We start from the raw sequence: 14,240 nt of genomic DNA on the forward strand, positions 1-14,240 counted from the left end.
AAAGAGGTCACCACATGGTAAATCTTTTTGGCTTTGTGGGCTACATAAAGTCTCTGTTGCATCTTCTTTGTTTTGTTGCTTTGTTTCTTCACATCTTTTAAAAATACAAAGCCATTCTTAGCCTACTTGCAGGCTGGATTTAGTTCATGGGTTGACTTGTTGAGTCCTGTTATATAGCACAAGGAATTTACATGTTTAGAATTGTTTTTCTGTCTTCTGGGATAAGGGGGAAAAGGAAGATTATGTCTTGTGTTTTGGGCATGTCACACTAGAAATAGTTCCTTTGAGATTATGATTTTTTCCTCCAACAGATTAATGCTGAACTGTTGTTTCGGCCAACTGCTCTTTCAACTCCAAGCTTTTCTTCTCCTAAGGAAAGTGTTCCAAGAAGACATCTTTCAGAAGGAACAAATTCTTATGCGACAAGACTTCTAAATAATCATCAAGTTTCACCCCAGTCTGAACCTGAGAGCAACAGGTCAGTGGCTAAGATTGGTTTTCCATATGGGGAATATTAAACAGAACCTTTACTTGACACTTCTATGACAGTGATGCAATTCAGGATCATTGTAGGTTACATTGTGAATTGTAGGTTCCATGAATGTGAAAATCTTAAGGACAAATTGTCTTGCTTTTATTGTCTAAACTGAAGCTAAACCCTACTTCTGCCACCTGTTAAATGAGTTAAAAAGTATTAATTGACCAGCCTGGCCAACATGGTGAAACCCTGTCTCTACTAAAAATACAAAAAAATTAACCAGGCATGATGGCGGGCTCCTGTAATCCCAGCTACTCCAGAGGCTGAGGCTGCACTCCAGCCTGGGCAACAAGACGGAAACTCCACCTCAAAAAAAAAAAAAAAAAGCATTAATTGTATTGATTGTAGAGTTTGATCACATTGTCACCTCTTTGAACTTCTATATAGTATGACAATTCCTGCTTTTAAGATGATCAGGACTTAAAAAAAAAAAGTGAAGCAGGCCAGGTGCAGTGGTTCACGCCTGTAATCTCAGCACTTTGGGAGGCCGAGGCAGGTGGATCATTTGAGGTCAGGAGTTCGAGACCAGCCTGGCCAACATGGTGAAACCCTGTCTCTGCTAAAAATACAAAAATTAGATGGGCGTGGTGGTACATGCCTGTAATTCCAGTTACTTGAGAGGCTGAGGCAGGAGAATCGCTTGAACCTGGGAGGAGGAGGTTGTAGTGAGCCGAGATCGCGCCAGTGCACTCCAGCCTGGGTGACAGAGCGAGACTCCATCTCAAGAAAAAAAAGAAAAAAAGTGAAGCAATTAACAGTATGACACTATAGTGACCCGGAAATCCTTTGCAACACCTGTGGTATGCTGTAGGCACTTAATTTATTGGAGGAGTGGAAGGAGAAGGAAAGGACAAAAAGAAAGTGATACATGAATTGAATAGTCAGCCATCTTGACTGGATTGATCAGCGAAGGCTTTGTGATGAGGTGGTACTTAGGTTGGTTCCTGAAGTTCTGAAAACAGAAGTCTTGTAGATGGCCTCTTCCAAGTTAATAGAATGAAGAAAAGTGAAGAAGAATGAACGTGATGTCTACAAACTAGTGGATCAGACTGACTATACTGATGTTTGTTATTCAAAGAGGAACATTGAAACAAGCTTCTCAAAGATAATGGGACCAGATTTTTTTGAGATGTTTTGTAGCTTTTATCAAATTCTCAAAGGAGTTTTTGACCCCAAGGAAGATTATAAATAACTAACTGCCTTTATGCATATATAAATCAAAAAGGGCATATTCTAGAATAGTTGGCTATTTATTTTTTTGAGTCAGAGTTTTGCTTTTGTTGCCCAAGCTGGAGTGCAGTGGTGCCATCTCAACTCACTGCAACCTCTGACTCCTGGTTCAAGCGATTCTCCTGCCTCAGCCTCCTGAGTAGCTGGCATTACAGGCACACGCCATCATGTCCGGCTGATTTTTTGTGTTTTTAGTAGAGATGGGGTCTCACCATGTTAGCCAGGCTAGTCTCGAACTCCTGACCTCAGGTGATCCGCCCGCCTTGGCCTCCTAAAGTGCTAGGATTACAGGCGTGAGCCACAGCGCCTGGCCAGTTTGCTCTTTATAGCCTGTGTATTGGACACTCATTTTGGAGCTGGATTGCTACTTATTAAGAACTCATATTTTACAGGTCTCCTTAATATTTTTGGCTTTTCTTTGTAAGGATGGTTTTATAGTTTACAGATAAGAGATTAAAAGTATTTTTAATGATTTGAACTTTTGGATTCAGGGCACATGCAGGTTTGTTACATGGGTGTATAGCGTGATCCTGAGGTTTGGGGTATGAATGATACCATCGCCCCGCTATTGAGCATAGTACCCAATGTGTAGTTTTTCAGCCCTGCCCACTTCCCTTCCTCTCTCCCAACTCTAGTAGTTCCCAGTGTCTGTGGCTCCCATCTTTATGTCCATGTGTACCTAGCACTTAGCACCCACTTGCAAGTGAGAACATGCAGTATTTGGTTTTCTGTTCCTGCATTAATTCGCTTAGGATAAAGGCCTCCAGCTGCATCCATGTTGTGGCAAAGGACATTATTTCATTCTTTTTTATGGCTGCAAAGAAAATTTTTTAAAAGTTGGCTGTCATCAAAATGGAAGACAAGAGTAAAGAGGGAAATTTTTGATTAAACAATTTTTTTTTTTTGAAGCAGAGTCTTGCTCTGTCACCCAGCCTGGAGTGCAGTGGCATAATCTCAGTTTACTGCAACCTCTGCCTCTTGGGTTCAAGCAATTCCCCTACCTCAGTCTCCCGAGTAGCTGGGACTACAAATGTACACCTCCACGCCCTGCTAATTTTTTGTATTTTAGTAGAGATGGGGTTTCACCATATTGCCCAGGCTGGTCTCAAACTCCTGAGCTCAGGCAGTCTGCCCGCCTCGGCCTCCCAAAGTGCTGGGATTACAGGCGTGAGCCACTTCGCCCGGCCTATTAAACAGTTTTTGAAGCCATATTTATTCTCAAATTTAGAAACCAAAGTTTGTTGAAAGGGTGTATCTAAACTAAGTTTTAGGAAATACAAATAGGAATTAGCTTGGTAAGAAAAATAATAGAGTAACTCCAAATTAAACAGGGCAGAGTAAGCAAAAAGTAATTGATATAGCAAACCAACGGAAGCTGAAACCTAAGGCTACTGGAGGATGGTAGAAACCAGTTTACTCCACAGGTCTCTAGAAAGTCTCCTAACTTGGAAGCACTAGGGACTGCTGAAGGTGGAAGATAGATAGGCGCGAGAACCAGAGGCTTGGTTGGAAATTTAAAGTCGAGACTACTTCCCAACCTGCAAAGTCTGGCGAGTGCTCTTTTTCTGCCTCTGTCAGAAGATAGGGGATTTACTTTATGGAGCATTTTTTACTGCTGAAGATGTAGATGAGCCATTGTTTTAAAACAGAATAAGTAAGGGAAAGTTTGGATACTGAATGGTGAGAAATCCACCCCCCCTCCTCACTGTGCTCCAGGAGAGAAGCCCTAAATGATGATGGCAGTTTGAGCACCCTTTGAATCACCAGCTCAGCCCTCACTGCTGCTAGTCAGTTTCACTCTTAGGTATACACAGATAGCCATGGATAGCCATATGTGTCATCTCTCACATGGGACAGCAAACGGAAACAAAGGGAATAGAAGAAAACATTGTGAAATTTATTGGCAGAAAGTGGTGTAGACTTGAATAAATAAATCATTTAGAACGAAAAGCTTAACAGCTGGAAGACAGAGAAAGAAGAAAAGATACAGTATCTGTACTAGAAGGCCACCATCTGAATAAGGGAGTTTCAGAATGGAGAGTAGGCACTGGTGGTGGTGGTATGGTGTAGTAAACATAGCTGCCTTCCAGAATGGGAAATCATACCAGAAAAACTGCATTTCCACTAGCTACAGAGCATAATGTCTAGAAAGAGAGCCACTCAGAGACATAGGATCATTACATTTTTTAACACAGGGAATAAAAGATTTTTTCAGAAAGAAACAGATTATATATGTCCAAGAGATGAGGAATTAGGCAGAAACACTGGAATGGCAGATGAAAATGGAATGATGCTTTTAAATTTCTGAGAAAATAATTTTTCAACTTGGAAGCCTGTATAACAGTTAAGCTAGCAATAGACTTGAGAGGGAAATAAAGATGTTTTCATCATGCAGAACTTGGCATTTGTTATGTTCTCTGTACCCTTCATTAAGATGCTGTTGCAGGCTGTGCTCCTTGTGAGACAGTCTAAAAAGGAGAAAATCCTTCCTGAGATCTAGGAGGTCTAACACAAGGCCCAAATAGCAAACCAGTACAAATATTCTTCCAAGTGTGGAAACAGGCAATCAAATGGTGATAAATAAATGTGAACTGTGCACATATTAACATGAATAAACAGGAAATGATGCAAATGAAGAAACTGGGACAATTTTTAATTGGGATAAAATTGTTTCGTACAGAAGGATAAATACTGGTTTGTTTTATGGCTTAACCTCTGATCACTGATTACTGATAAAAATTATTATGGGCAAATGAAAATGGTGATGCCATTCCCTGAGCTGAAGAATACAAAGAAGGGGCTGGGGTGGGTAGCATTCTGTTCTGAAAATGTATGCATTGAAATGCCTGGAGGTCGTCAAATGCAGAGATGTTTGGCAGTAAATAGATCTGGTACTTCAAAAAGATCTCAATAGTCCATTGTCTTGATCTGTAAAAAGAGAAAATAATCTCTTCTTCATTAAATCAGTGGTTGCTACTATACAATGCATCACTTTAAAAAATGAGCCTGGGTATTTCTTAGTATTTCAGAACTTACAAGCTGGGCGCAGTGGCTCATGCGTCTAATCCCAGCACTTTGAGAGGCTGAGGTAGACAGATTGCTTGACTTGAGATCAGCCTGGCCAACATGGGGAAACCCCGTCTCTACTAAAAATATAAAAATTAGCCGGACATGGTGGCAGGTGCCTGTAATCCCAGCTCCTTAGGAGACTGAGGCAGGAGAGTCACTTGAACCTGGGAGGCAGAGGTTGCAGTGAGCCGAGACTATGCCATTGCACTCTAGCCTGGGCGACAGAGTGAAACTCCATCTCAAAAAACAAACAAAAAAATTGTTATAATACTGCATTTATTAGAATAATTACTTCAAGGTCATCTATTTTGTCTGTATTTTATAATCTTATATTTTATATATAAAATTTTTTTCAGCCTGAAACGGAGACTTTCTACTCGTTCTTCAATTTTGAATGCAAAGAATCGGAGATTGAGTAGTCAGTTTGAAAATTCAGTTTATAAAGGTGATGACGACGACGAAGATGTCATCATCTTAGAAGAAAACAGTACCCCCAAACCTGCAGTAGATCATGATATTGACATGAAATCAGAACAGAGTCACGTTGAGCAAGGTGGTGTTCAGGTCGAGCTTGTGGGTGACAGTGAACCTTGTGGCCAGACCGGTTCAACCAGCACCTCATCATCCCGATGCGACCAGGGAAATACTGCAGCTACCCAGACTGAAGTACCGAGTTTAGTTGTTAAAAAAGAAGAAACCGTTGAAGACGAGATAGACATAAGAAATGATGCAGTGATTCTGCCCTCCTGTGTAGAAGCTGAAGCAAAGATACATGAAACCCAGGAAACCGCTGTTAAATCTGCAGATGATGCAGGCTGCCAATTACAAGAACTGAGAAACCAGCTACTCCTTGTCACCGAGGAGAAAGAGAATTATAAAAGACAGTGTCACATGTTTACTGATGAAATCAAAGTGTTACAACAGAGGATACTAGAAATGAATGACAAGTATGTTAAGAAAGAAACTTGCCATCAGTCCACTGAAACCGATGCCGTATTTTTACTTGAAAGTATTAATGGCAAATCTGAAAGTCCAGACCATATGGTATCTCAGTATCAGCAAGCTTTGGAAGAAATAGAAAGGCTGAAAAAACAATGTAGTGCTTTGCAACATGTAAAGGCTGAATGCAGCCAGTGTTCCAATAATGAGAGTAAAAGTGAAATGGATGAGATGGCTGTGCAGCTTGACGATGTGTTTAGACAACTGGACAAATGCAGTATTGAGAGGGACCAGTATAAAAGTGAGGTGAGTTATATCATCCAACATGTAGCCATGGAGTCCAGGGCCATTTAAACCTTAAGAAGCTGCCAGTTGGCTGGGAGCGGTGGCTCATGCCTGTAATCCCACCACTTGGGGAGGCCAAGGCCAAGGCCAAGGTTCACTTGATATCAGGAGTTCGAGACCAGCCTAGACAACATGGAGAAACCCCATCTCTACTAAAATACAAAAATTAGCCGGGCGTGGTGGCAGGCACCTACAGTCCCAACTGCTTGGGAAGCCGAGGCAGGAGAATCACTTGAACCTGGGAGGTAGAGGCTGCCATGAGCCGGGATTGCACCACCACACTCCAGCCTGGGCAACAGAGTAAGACTCTGTCTCCAAAAAGAAGAAAAAAAAAAAAAACTACCAATTGCTAGATTGGAATACTTTCACTTAAAAATAATTATGTTTTTATTGAGTGTCTGTTATTCTACTGGTTCTCACCTGAGGAGAGGGCTTCCTAGAGGCATATGGAAGTGTGTTAGGGGCATTTTTGGTTCTTTCAATGTCTTGAGATGTGCATTCCTGAAAAATAATGGGGGTAGCCAGGTATGGTAAATATCCTGTTCAGAATACCAATATTAACTTAATACCTCATTAATACAGTTAATTATGTTCTTTCTTTTTTGGGCATCAATTCTACTTTTAAGTATAGTTAATATTGGCCGGGCGCGGTGGCTCAAGCCTGTAATCCCAGCACTTTGGGAGGCCGAGACGGGCGGATCACGAGGTCAGGAGATCGAGACCATCCTGGTCTACACGGTGAAACCCCGTCTCTACTAAAAAAAATACAAAAAAAAACTAGCCGGGCGAGGTGGCAGCGCCTGTAGTCCCCAGCTACTCGGGAGGCTGAGGCAGGAGAATGGCGGGAACCCGGGAGGCGGAGCTTGCAGTGAGCCGAGATCGCGCCACTGCACTCCAGCCTGGGCGACAGAGCGAAACTCTGTCTCAAAAAAAAAAAAAAAAAAGTATAGTTAATATTTTAGTTATGGAGTCATTCATTTTTCTAGATTATGTCTTTCAAGATTCCTGAGAGAAATTGACTTATCCCTTTAAAAATCTTGATTGATATATACGTGTGTGTGTGTGTGTGTGTGTGTGTGTATATATATATATATATTTTTTTTTTTTTTTTTTTTTTTTTGAGACAAGAGTTTCACTCTGTTGCCCAGGCTGGAGTGCAGTGGCCCGATCTCGAGTCACTGCAGCCTCCACCTCCCGAGTTCAGGCAATTCTCCTGCCTCAGCATCCCCAGTAGCTGAGATTACAGTACATGCAACCATCTCTGGCTAATTTTTGTATTTTTAGTAGAGACAGGGTTTCACCATGCTGACCAGGCTGATCTGGAACTCCTGACATCAAGTGATCCACCCACAATGGCCTCCTGAAGTGTTGGGATTACAGGCGTGAGCCCCCGTGTCTGGCCTGAATTGCTTATGTTCTATCAGTACTGAGTCATCTGGCTAAAAGGGTGCCTGGAAAATGCAGTCTTTATGCGTGGGTTCTTTTACTGAAGAAGGAGAAAAACGATAAATACTGGTAGACAAATGATAAATATCAGTAGCCTCTTCGTATGCCCCTACTTCAAATTCAGGTAGCTCCTTTTAATCTATTTTATACATTTTTGTGTGTGAGGCTTTTTTTTTTTTTTTTTTTGAGACAAGAGTCTTGCTCTGTTGCCCAGGCTGGAATGCAGTGGCGTGATCTCGGCTCACTGCAAGCTCTGCCTCCCGGGTTCATGCCATCCTCCTGCCTCAGCCTCCAGAGTAGCCGGGACTATAGGCGCCCACCACCACGCCCAGCTAATTTTGTTTTGTATTTTTTTAGTAGAGATGGGGTTTCACCGTGTTAACCAGGATGGTCTCTATCTGACTTCGTGATCTGCCTGCCTTGGCCTCCCAAAGTGCTGGGATTACAGGCGTGAGCCACCACACCCGGCCGTGTGTGAGGCTTTTGAAAGGATTTTCCGGCCAGGCGCACTGGCTCACACCTGTAATCCCAGCACTTTAGGAGGCTGAGGCGGGCAGATCACCTGAGGTCAGGAGTTCGAGACCAGCCTGACCAACATGGAGAAGCCCTGTCTGTACTAAAAATACAAAATTAGCCGGACATGGTGGCGCATGCCTGTAATCCCAGCCACTCCAGAGGCTGAGGCAGGAGAATCGCTAGAACCCGGGAGGCAGAGGTTGCGGTGAGCCGAAATCATGCCATTGCACTCCAGCCTGGGCAACAAGAACGAAACTCTGCCTCAAAAAAAGAAAAGAAAGGAATTTCCTGCTAAAGAGTTTGGGAACCATGATGTGGTGCTGTGCTGTCTCTTCCTTGGGACTAGTGCTGCTCATGCAAACACTAATCTTGATGCCTTGGCTCAGGAGCTGAATGACAAAATGCAGATGCCCCTCAACTTAATGGTGTCAGTCCTGGAAAACCCATCATAGGTTGGAAATAGCATTAACTCCAAATTTATTTCATTACAGCCAACCTCCCAAAATCTTAGCCTAGTCTAACTTACCTTTAAAATGCTCAGAACACTTGTATTAGCCTACATTTGGGCAAAATCATCTAACACAAAGTCTGATTTATCACAACATACTGAGTATTTCATGTAATGTATTGAATCTGTGCTGAAAACGAGAAACAGAATGGTTGTATTGGTATGCAAAGTGAGGTTTCTATAGAATGCATGTAACTTTCACACCATCATAAAGTTGGAAAATCATAAAGTCAAACCGTTGTAAGTCAGGGACCATCTGTTTATAAAAAGCATAAACTCGCTATTGTAACTTAATTATAAGTTGATGAGTATGCAAGAAATAAAAGCCACTGTGACATTAACATAATTTAGGCATTAGTATCTTGGTTTTTCTGTTTTTTGTTTTTTGTTTTTTTTTTTTTGAGGCGGAGCTTTGCTCGTTGCCCAGGCTGAAGTGCGGTGGCATGATCTCAGCTCACTGCAACCTCTACCTCCTGGGTTCAAGCAATTTTCCTGTCTCAGCCTCCCGAGTAGCTGGGATTACAGGCGCCTGCCACCACACCTGGCTAATTTTGTATTTGCTGTAGAGATGGAGTTTCTCCTTGTTGGTCAGGCTGGTCTTAAACTCCTGACCTCAGGTGATCCGCCCACGTCGGCCTCCCAAAGTGCTGGGATTACAGGTGTGAGCCACCGTGCTGGCTGGTTTTTCATTTTCTAGGTACCACTTTTTTTTAAATCAAGTGGTAATATGTTGTATTCTCTCCATGTAAAAAGATAGAGAAGTGAAGCTGTAAACGAATGAAGCTTTGTTTATAGAAAACTACTGGTTTTTCTTTGTGTATTTGTTTTTTGATAGTTGATAATGTTATCAAGCAGGTTCTCTATATTTCTTAGCTTGAAATTTCACTTTGCCATTAGCATTTTTAAGTTTTACAGTTATAAAGTTCATTTATATTTTTTGTTAGGTTGAATTGCTGGAAATGGAAAAATCACAAATCCGTTCACAGTGTGAAGAACTCAAAACTGAAGTTGAACAGTTAAAATCTACAAATCAACAGACAGCAACAGATGTTTCAACATCAAGTAACATTGAGGAGTCTGTAAATTATATGGATGGGGAAAGGTAATATTAAATGAGGCGTTTTTGTGGGGCTGCAATTATGGTTAGGATACTATTTATTTTTATCTGCTAGCACCCATCAGATAGATACTGTTCTGTCAGAAGAAGTTATTGATTGTTTGCTCTGACCCTGGAGTTATATGATAGATACATAAGAAGTGACACTTCATTATCCTTCCTTTCCAGTTTCTGACCATTTAGGTTCTATTTAAGTGGAATAGGAATTTAGAAGGAGGCCGGGTGCGGTGGCTCAAGCCTGTAATCCCAGCACTTTGGGAGGCCGAGACGGACGGATCACAAGGTCAGGAGATCGAGACCATCCTGGCTAACACGGTGAAACCCCATCTCTACTAAAAAAAAAAAAAAAAAGGAATTTAGAAGGAATAAAACATTTGATTGGTCAGAGTGGTTTTAGAATGTTTTTTGAAGGAAAATAAAAATGGGCACGATATTGAAGAATAGGGGGAATTTGGCCATGAGTAGAAGACATGAGACTGTTACTGAAATTCACTCCTTCAACCTGTTTCTCTTTTATTGTCGTACTTGGTAGCATTTCTTAATGGCTTGCTGTCCTTATTTCACGATATGCTCTCTCTAATCTTTTAGGAAATCACAAAATTACTAAAAATTGCCATAGTACAGATGATATTAGGAAGAAGTCCTATTAAAACAAGTAGGGGCCGGGTGCGGTGGCTCAAGCCTGTAATCCCAGCACTTTGGGAGGCCGAGACGGGCGGATCACGAGGTCAGGAGATCGAGACCATCCTGGCTAACAAGGTGAAACCCCGTCTCTACTAAAAGCTACAAAAAAACTAGCCGGGCGAGGTGGCGGGCACCTGTAGTCCCAGCTACCCGGGAGGCTGAGGCAGGAGAATGGCATGGACCCGGGAGGCGGAGCTTGCAGTGAGCTGAGATCCGGCCACTGTACTCCAGCCTGGGTGACAGAGCGAGACTTCGTCTCAAAAAAAAAAAAAACAAGTAGGCCAGGTGTGGTGGCTCACACCTATAAACTCAGCACTTTGGGAGGCTGAGTTGGGCGGATTACCTGAGGTCAGGAGTTCAAGACCAGCCTGGCCAACATGGTGAAACCCTGTCTTTACTAAAAGTACAAAAATTAGCTGGGCGTGGTGGCAGGTGCCTGTAGTCCCAGCTACTTGGGAGGCTCAGGCAGGAGACTCGCTTGAACCCAGGAGGTGGAGGTTGCAGTGAGCCAAGATTGCACCACTGCACTCTAGCCTGGGTGACAAAGCAAGACTCTGTCTCAAAACCAGGCATGGTGCCTCATGCCTGTAATCCCAGCATTTTGGGAGGCCAAGGTGGGTGGGTCACTTGAGGTCAGGAGTTCGAGACCAGCCTGACCAACATGGTGAAACCCCATCTCTACTAAAAAAATTAGCTTGGCATGGTGGCATGCACCTGTAATCCCAGCTACTTGGGAGGCTGAGGCAGGAGAATCACTTGAACCTGGGAGAAGGAGGTTGCAATGAGCCAAGATTGCGCCACCACACTCTGGCCTTGGCAACAAGAGCAAAACTCCATCTCAAGAAAAAAAGAAAAGCTGGCATGGGAACGATTAAAGTATTTTCAAATTGGGTCTAGTGGACTCTTACCGTAAAAGCTCACAAAACGAACATGCTCAAAATCACATTTTCTGCATTGTCAACCTAAGGAAGAACATCTTGATCCGTTCATAGATTTCCACTTGAGAAAAATCAGTATCTAAATTAAATATGGACTTACTATATTGTAGTGGGATGGGGAACAAGAACAACTGTAACACTCATTTTATGTGTTTGTCATAATATTTGAAACAAAAGCTGCCTTACAGTTTAGGTGTTTATTGCTTAAATACTTTTGGGCATTTTAATAAAAGTCTAGAATGCTGATATTCATAAACTTGGAAGGTGTAATTATCTTAATCTAGGGCTTCCCACTGTTTTCAGAAAACCATTGCTGTCTGTAAATGCTGGTAACTTAATGTAATAGGATCAGAGCAGTCCTGCAATTATTATTATTATTATTATTTTTTGGAGACAGAGTCTTGATCTGTCGCCCAGACTGGAGTGCAGTTGCATAATCTTGGTTTACTGCAACCTCTGCCTCCCAGGTTCAAGCAAATTCTCCTGCCTCAGCCTCACCAGTAGCTGGGACTACAGGTGTGTGCCACCACGCCCAGCTACATTTTGTATTTTTAGTGGGAGACGGGGTTTCACCATTTTGATCAGGCTGGTCTTGAACTCCTGACCTCAGGGAATCTTCCCACCTCAGCCTCCCAAAGTGCTGGGATTACAGACGTGAGCCACTGTGCCCAGCCTAAAAAAAACTTATTTCACATTGTTTAACACAACGTTTTGCAAGCTTGTTTGACCACAGAACCTTTTATTACCTCTTATACAACTATGAATATCTTACAGAACATGTTTTAGATAATTGTGGCTTAGCATGATGGTTCATTCCTGTAATCCCAGCACTCTTAGGTGGGCAGAATGCTTGATTGAGCCCAGGAGTTTGAGACCAGCCTGGGCAATATAGTGAAACCCCATTACTATAAATAATAATTTTAAAAAATTAGCCGGGCATGGTGGTGTGGGCCTGTGCTTCCCACTACTCGGGAGGCTGAGGTGGAATAATTGTATGAACCCTGGAGAGCAGTGGTGCCATCGCAGCTCACTGCAGCCTTGACCTCCTGGGCTCAGGTGATCCCCCACCTTACCCTCTTGAGAAGATGGGACTACAGGTGCCACCACCAAGCCCGGCTAATATTTTGTGTTTTTAGTGGAGTCAGGGTTTCACCATGTTGGCCAGGCTGGCCTCGAACTCCTGGGCTCCAGCGATCTCCCTCCTCGGCCTCACAAAGTGCTGGGAATACAGGCATGAGCAAGTGCACCTGACTGATAAAAGTAAATTGAGTTCTCTAGGGGAGGTTTTGCTTTTCTTTTTGTTTAATTGTATATTCTACAGAGATTTGATTTTGGTATTTTACTTTTTAAGGTCTACATGAATAATTAACTTGTAATGCTCATCTAATACGTTACATATTTGTATTTGCAGCCTCAAACTCCGATCTCTTCGAGTTAACGTAGGACAGCTGCTGGCTATGATTGTGCCTGATCTTGATCTTCAGCAAGTGAATTACGATGTTGATGTAGTTGATGAGATTTTAGGACAAGTTGTTGAACAAATGAGTGAAATCAGTAGTACTTAAAGTATATATTATGTAAGATAAGAAGATATTTGCTCAATTCTTTTGGTTGTACAGCTTTTAAAATATAAGTATGTTTGTTTTATAGATATGATAGGCAACAGACTGAAAACCATAATCTTTACTGTATTCTATGCATTCAAATGTGGTCACACATATTGTGGACACATTATCAGATGTTTTGAAATACCTGTGAATTGTTGGCATTGAGCAGCTGAAGCTAACTCATGACTCTGTTTGGAATGTAAATATTTGTAATTAAGCCTGCACATATTTTTTTATTGCCCTAGAGTACTGAAGTGTTTTTCACCAAGAGCTTTTCAGGTTGCCCCTAAGCTTTGTGCAATTTTTTCTGGTTCCCCAAAGTGTATTTTTCTCTAAGTCGAGGGCTATGCCATAATACAAATGGAAATGTTACCTTTGATTTTCTTATAAAGGAGTTTATTAAATAGGATTTTTAAATAATGTAGTAACACTCCTGATACAACTCTGGTTATAAGTGAATTGAGCATTAATGTTTCTTTTGTATAAATTCCTATCCTGAAATATTTTATTCATGAAAATAAGGTAAGCAAAAACCAACTCCATTTTGCCAGGATTTTCTTGTGCTGAGATTGCCAATCACGGTTGAACACAAAGTGTTTTTATTGAACAAAGAAACAGTCTTTAACAGAAAAAAGGTATTGAAATATTAAATGGCCACCAAGTTTACTTTGAAGCCCATTTTTGGCTGTTTAGTCAGCATGAAGTGGGCATGATAATTTTTTAATATTTCTTTTTGTGAAATTTCCTGTACAGCCTTTTGTAGGATTACTACAGGTTAATGTGAGTTGAGGAAGAGTCTTTCTCGAACAATACTACATACCTTTTATTATATTACAAACCTAAGTGTTTTATATCCTGGAGTCAAGGAACAAATTTCCTTAAGATTATAGTATTACATGCCATAAAATACTATGCTTTATTGGTCCCATGTTTTGTGCAATTTTAAAGAGATGGCTTTCTATTAAGTATAAACTATGTATATATAAGAACCATATTTTCCACAACTAAAATGTGCATTATTTTTTCCAAAGTTTTATCATTGCTATTTATTTTTACCTTTGTTTTTGAACATTCAATCTGTTCATTTTGTATGTACGCTTAATACATGTCTGTCATATACAATATTGAATTTTTACTGTATAGTAATTCTGGAAAGAGCAAATAAATGAAGATTGTTTTTATTTGCCTGATAAAGTAATTGAAAGTGTATTTTTGGTATGAAGCTGGTTTTCTGTCACAATTGTAATTTCCCAAATTTTAAAATATCTTGTAATAAAATAAAAATATATGATGGCTAACTGTT

At 41.3% G+C, this 14,240-nt stretch overlaps 1 protein-coding gene across 1 annotated transcript in view; it reads left to right on the top strand.

Moving 5' to 3' along the window:
- Window positions 1-14,240, top strand: part of MORC3 (MORC family CW-type zinc finger 3) — a 58,664-nt gene extending 44,424 nt beyond the window's left edge. Inside the window, exons 14-17 of the mRNA XM_033232427.1 lie at window positions 312-478; window positions 5,194-6,082; window positions 9,536-9,693; window positions 12,742-14,240. Coding sequence (XP_033088318.1) covers window positions 312-478; window positions 5,194-6,082; window positions 9,536-9,693; window positions 12,742-12,895 — 1,368 coding nt within the window. The 3' untranslated portion in view covers window positions 12,896-14,240. The remainder of the gene's footprint in view (window positions 1-311; window positions 479-5,193; window positions 6,083-9,535; window positions 9,694-12,741) is intronic.

The sequence above is a fragment of the Trachypithecus francoisi genome, unplaced genomic scaffold, assembly GCF_009764315.1.
Source record: "Trachypithecus francoisi isolate TF-2019V2 unplaced genomic scaffold, Tfra_2.0 Lachesis_group14, whole genome shotgun sequence".
In the NCBI taxonomy this organism is placed as follows: domain Eukaryota; kingdom Metazoa; phylum Chordata; class Mammalia; order Primates; family Cercopithecidae; genus Trachypithecus; species Trachypithecus francoisi.